We start from the raw sequence: 5967 nt of genomic DNA, 5'->3' as shown, positions 1-5967 counted from the left end.
GAAATTACACATCCGCTGTTTATATGTTTATATCACTGTTTTGTAGTAAGGTCGTGTATCTTAATACTGGAAGTGTTTCTTACTCAAATCTCCAGAAGTTAAGTGCGAAAATAATGGAGAAAAAATTAGTCAATTTTTGTCGGTGCATTAGCGTGGCAGATGATGGAGACATAAGGTTATTTCTTTCATTATTTTATTCTATTCCATTTTAAATTAATGTTAGGTGTAGCTTGTAGTTACTAAACTTCTCGATTATTATTAACCATCAGTTATGTCGTTGACTAATCATTTTAATAGAATCTCCAAGTAAGCACGTAAATGGTAACTACTTGTAATTATTAATTGTAAATGACTCTTGATCGCCTTGGAAGATTTACAATATCATTTCTTCTCATCGAGGTCAGATGAATTTTAAAATAGTTTAATAATGTAACGTTGGTCGCATTTACTATTTGTACATAATTGTTGTATAAAAGACTTTCAAATGGATCTGCCTGTAGTAATGTAATATGGGTAATTAACAAATTTCTAATTGTCGCTGTTGTTTTTGTTGCCGAGGTAAATGTGAATGTGGTACAGCGCTTTCTAATTAAGTGAGTCATAATACTCCCGTTAAGGAATGACAAAAACTGCTGATCGTTGAAAAGGCTTTCTGTTGAATGTGGAATTTAAAATATCCACTTGATGAGCAATGATTGTGTGAGAAAGTGACTTTGTCATTTGTTTATTTTTGTTGTATAATAATAACTGCCATTGAAATTGAAATATTTGAATATCCTTAATTTAAATACTTTGAAATTTAAATATTCGGATATTCCAATATCCAAATATTAATAATGATAACAATACTAAAATTATTTGCATGCCTTACAGGTTTTTGCAAATTGCTTCTTTTACATTTATTTTACATCCGATAATAAATTTTCGATATCAACTAAGTCTATTCGTTAAAATGTTGGTCATTACTTTAGAATCCGTATCTAATAGCGACACTCCTCTGGAATTCTCAGGTTTATCCTTACATCCATTTTTATAAACAAGTACTATCACCGTTTTGCTCCATTTCCTTTATATTTTATTTAATAACCCATTCAACATTTTGCTATCCACGTCATTCACAGCTTTAACACATTCTACATATAGGAATTCCATCCTCTCCTACTGCTTGTCCATTTGACATTCTTCTCAATGCCTTGCTTACCCCTAAAATACTCTTTCCGTTTTTGTTTTGCGATCTCTTCTATTAGTAAAACACACTCATTCATATCATCCTCTTACCATTCTCATTTATTGTATTATCTTACGATTTTCTATCTGTATCATCCCTTCTTCGTTCATTCCATTGAACTCTGCGCCTCTTTCACTCTTGCATTCATGACCCCACATTGAAATATCATTTTAAATTGATTTCATATCATTTTCTTTCTCAATTTTTTCGGTCCTTTCTTCCAATTTTATGTACCTACTCTTTTATAATAGAAGTTCGACTCCCTTGTCTGCTTTCTATCTGTAACCTATTATCATCAACACCTCTAACACCTTCTTCTTTGTCTTTCGTTGCTGGATCATCTATTTTGTGTACGTCCTTCGTATCTGGTTCTAAGCTTATACGTCATCTTTGGTCTTTCTATTGGGCGATGCACTTATAATATGTGATTATTGAAATTCCAAGTTTTCGAATAGAAAGGAATACAATATTTTTAAAGAACTATTTTTTTCCAATCATTTTAAATCAAGATTTTAGATATTCATCTGGTAGGTAATATTAATTAATCCGAAATTACACAGAACAAACAGAATAGCTCAAAACCCCAACGCCAAAACACGACACTGTAGTTGTCCGAAGCACTTTTCGGTAACAAAGTTACCTTCTTCAGGGACTGAAGTAAACTAAACCTAAATGAGAACTAATCCTAAATTTATACTGATAGTTGTTAAGGTTCAGTGAACATGACCCGAAGCCAACAAGGTAGATNAAAAATATGTGAAATAATTTTAATGGGTTGAAAATATACAAAATAATTTTAAAACATATTTTTTTCTGGACTGTACTTGTAAATTTGTTTTCTTGGAACGGTTAATCAATACCCTTCGATAGCTCAGTTGGTAGAGCGGTGGACTGTAGAGGTTGTATAATGCTGTTATCCATAGGTCGCTGGTTCAAATCCGGCTCGAAGGAGTGTCTTTTTTTGGATAACGAGCACTGTTAAAGTATGAAAATTGTGTTAGCAATGATAATTATTTATTACTAAACACGTTATAAATTTTAAAATCTGTTTATTATTTAATTAAAGGGATATACCGTTCACACTATGGTTAAAAGTGTGCAAAGTCACGAAGTCCTCGGTAGTATAGTGGTTAGTATCCCCGCCTGTCACGCGGGAGACCCGGGTTCGATTCCCGGCCGGGGAGGGTTATTTTATTCTATCACTTTTTATTTTATACGTTCTTATTAGATAGCCTATGATTTTTAAGAAGTTATGCTAATTAACCAGTTTGGGTTACCTTATGCAGTTGTGGAAGTCGCTAAGGACGTAAGCCCTGTAGCCATGATCGATATTCTATCTGAAGATGTGGTAGGGTAGGCATAGAGCAAAATTAAGTGTTTTATGAAACGTAGGGATTTTATGAAATAGGACTTAAAACCACACAACTTTCTGTTAGATCTTCAACTATCTATTTATACCATACTCAAAAATTACCGGACCGATTTCATTCTTATTTCTCAACGATAAGACGAAACAACTCATTACTAAATGTTTAACACAAAATTAGTGGTGTAAATAGCACCGACGAAACCCCGCCGGGGATGAGGCTACGCATGACTGTCGGGGGCCCATAATGTTTTATTAATGTTGTTTACTTTTTGCAATCATTCCACTATATTTGTATAGGGCGTCTTTCGAGGGGTGGCGGAACACAAACGGAATGCTTATTTGATAGGGTATTAAATTTAAAGTCCAAGTATGAACTAATTAGAAAATTGTTAATAGTTATCATAGAAAGCGATAAATGTTATCGTATAATTATAATAATTAGAAAAAACTATAAAATTGATTTCAAAAATAAACATTCAGGAAGACCATGGTCGAAATCCAATTTTAATACCTAATAAGGGGACTTATTATTATAATATATTACTTGTTTCAACATGTTTTTAATTTTGGATTTGTCTTATTATATTTACGTTTTGTATTGGATAATTATTTTGTTTTTTTTATTTCAAACAGATTTCTTTCATTTCTTTTCTTGTTATGTTTTTCAATTTTGAATGATCTCCGTACACGTTTTTGGAGTGGATTAAAAAAAAATGCACTGCCCGGGAATCGAACCCGGGTCGCAAGAATGGGAATCTTGCATGATACCACTACACCAGCAGTGCTTCATCATAAAGTGAACCTAATTACCTATATAAGATGGTGAACACTGAACATTAACTTCAACTTTACAAATTACTGATTATATACTTATGAAGTATGTTTATGGCATTTACGATTACCATATATTCAATAACTTTTGGTGTCCATAAAACTGTACTATGTACTTCTAATTTTAGTTTTTAGACATGTGTCTTTAATTTGTCAAATTAGCCGGTTTTCATTAAAATGTTTACGTTCTTTAATCAAAAATTGTTCCGTAAATTTACAACTGAGGCCATTGCGAATTCAGTTAATACTGATGGATCATATCAAACAGAGGAACAAGCGCAAAATATAAAAGATGAAACTGAAAAAGCTGTAAATAATATTAAAAGTATCCTGGATGAATCTTTAAAGGAAAATTCTCTTTCTCAAGATACAAATATGTTAATTGTTAGAGAAAAAATTGAAACAATCCTTGAAGATCTAAAAAAGAAGACTGCCGAATTTATTTCATCTGCACAAATAAATATAGCAAATGCATTTGAAGAAGTTAACAAAGAGAAAAATATCGTGACAAGTTCATTGCCATCAACAAATACGGAAAAAACTGATAATCTGGAAAAAAAAAAATCAGAATTACAAACTGATACAAAATATGATATGACGATTGACTTATGGATGTAACAGAAGATTTAGTACCTAACAACTGAAACGCCTAAAAAATTTAAAAACAGTAATTTTGAAGTTGTAGGTACATACGAATAATAAAATTTAAAATTTTATGAGAGGAGTGGGGATCTATTTGTTATTATTGTATTTAAACCAATCAGCAACAATTCCTTGTAGGTGTAAACCTACATGCATTCACTATTTTATTTATAGTTATATAAAAAAAGTGCCTACGAGTCATGCTAATAAACAAATTTGATTTTTAAAAAATTCCGGTACCGGGAATCGAACCCGAGCCTCCTGGGTGAGAGCCAGGTATCCTAGCCACTAGACCATACCGGATCTTCCCCAGAATAAAAGCCATTCAGAGAATTTACTTTAGCGACACCGGTTGAGTGTGATTGCCGGTTGCAATCGGCGCTTTTTGGTAGAAAGTGGGGCTTAACATGATCAACTGAAAAACTGATTTTGTTGATACTTTTCAAACTCTTATTACCCTCTTCCTCTTTTGCAAGTGCTTTTTTGTCTTTGTCCTGTTTTTCTAACATATTACCAAAATTTAAAGTCTGATTACGAACATCAAATGACTTGAATGAGTTTTCGTAAATTTTTGAACTTTTTTCTGAACTGTCACTGTAGTCGTTTTGACACTCTGAGACTACTTTTGTCAATTGGCAGTTGTTTGAAATGTAAGTGGTTGGCAACTCACATAAATTTGATCTGATACGGCAGCTATCAAAGCGAAAGTCTTTATTTTCATACTCTAAATCCATGTTCTCATACTCTCGATTCTTTTCGTATTTTCTAGGGGAAAAATTTTTCATTTCCTTACCCTTTCTACGGCAAGGCTCTAATGATTCACTTCTACACCTTCGACGAGGCGATTCTTTATCACAGGTTGGACACCAAGACCATGAGGTATACGAGAATCGACACTTGCTACTATATGATAATGAAAGATCACAACTAGCCATTTTTCTATTATTTACAAAGTTTTGATCGGACATCTGTACAAAAAAACCAATGTATTATTTTATTAGTTTAAAGTGAGTGTAAAAATTATATAGTAATAAATAACAAATTTAAATAGAAATATATCAGGTATCTATTAGTAAAAAGATATTAAAAGTAAAAAAAAAGTAGATACGCATTAATTTTATAAATACGTAATAACAAATATTCGGATAATAAGAAAATTAACCTCAAACACACTAACCAATTTTTAAGACATTTTTAATTACAATTTAACATACATTGTACCCATTGTAATCAAAATGTATTAATAATGAAGAAAAATCACATTTAAGATTAACTATCAGATGCAGCATGGGGTTTTAGTTAATTTTCATTAGAATTGTTCAAAATGGTGTGCAGTTAGAAAACAATGATACCAGGTACAAAGAAAAACTACTCACAATTACAAGATATTCTACAGGAAGGACACAAACAAACTGACCGAATCTGTTGTTTGAATGATTAACGAGTTAGTTCTTTACTATAAATACCAGTATTTAACACAAATTCGGAAAAAATATGAAAAACGGATCTGGATGAAGACCATCCAGACCGCGTGTTAAAAAGAAAGCGTTGATACAATCACCGACTAACAACGTGTTTTGTTTGTATCACTGACGTTTGGGATAATTGAATGACGTATCTCGTTATGCTATTCAAATTGAATATAAAATGGATGTTTTAAATTTCAATATAAAAATTTTCCCGCCACATACATTAATAGATTATATTTTTTTTCAAAATCTTTTTATTGTGGATTTAAAATACAGATATTTTTTGAACTATCACTATGTAATATTATTTACAGTTTGTTAAACAGCCATTTTAAAAACATGAATTTTTATTATAATTGAGAAATATATTTTTTCAACCGTAAATTATAATTTTTGTTTTTGAATTTATTTAATATACAGAATAGCCA

The 5967-nt window shown here is 31.4% G+C and overlaps 1 protein-coding gene, 1 long non-coding RNA gene and 4 other non-coding genes across 7 annotated transcripts in view; 3 read left to right on the top strand and 3 right to left on the bottom strand.

Annotated features, from left to right (window-relative positions):
• LOC108738862 (NAD kinase) overlaps positions 1-5967 on the top strand; it is a 52524-nt gene that overhangs the window by 4593 nt on the left and 41964 nt on the right. The window contains exon 1 of one of the 2 annotated variants that reach the window (XM_025977746.1): positions 62-175. The exons of the other annotated variant lie outside the window; for it this stretch is intronic. Coding sequence (XP_025833531.1) covers positions 114-175 — 62 coding nt within the window. The 5' untranslated portion in view covers positions 62-113. Of the gene's footprint in view, positions 1-61; positions 176-5967 lie in introns of those variants that run through there. 2 annotated transcript variants of the gene reach the window in all.
• On the top strand, positions 2089-2179 carry Trnay-gua. Its single transcript is given in 2 exon segments — positions 2089-2125; positions 2144-2179. It is a non-coding gene; the product is annotated as a tRNA-Tyr (tRNA).
• Positions 2341-2412, top strand: Trnad-guc. The gene has a single exon. It is a non-coding gene; the product is annotated as a tRNA-Asp (tRNA).
• Positions 3312-3382, bottom strand: Trnag-ccc. Its single transcript has one exon. It is a non-coding gene; the product is annotated as a tRNA-Gly (tRNA).
• Positions 4302-4373, bottom strand: Trnae-cuc. Its single transcript has one exon. It is a non-coding gene; the product is annotated as a tRNA-Glu (tRNA).
• Positions 4380-5645, bottom strand: LOC112905397. The gene is made up of 2 exons (XR_003231749.1): positions 5447-5645; positions 4380-5038 (listed from the first exon to the last, which is right to left on the bottom strand). It is a non-coding gene; the product is annotated as an uncharacterized LOC112905397 (long non-coding RNA).

The sequence above is a fragment of the Agrilus planipennis genome, unplaced genomic scaffold (genome assembly GCF_000699045.2).
Source record: "Agrilus planipennis isolate EAB-ADULT unplaced genomic scaffold, Apla_2.0 scaffold213, whole genome shotgun sequence".
NCBI classification, from domain to species: Eukaryota; Metazoa; Arthropoda; class Insecta; order Coleoptera; family Buprestidae; genus Agrilus; species Agrilus planipennis.
The sequence above is the reverse complement of the archived record's forward strand: the minus strand, read 5'-3'. Positions and strand labels throughout refer to the sequence as shown.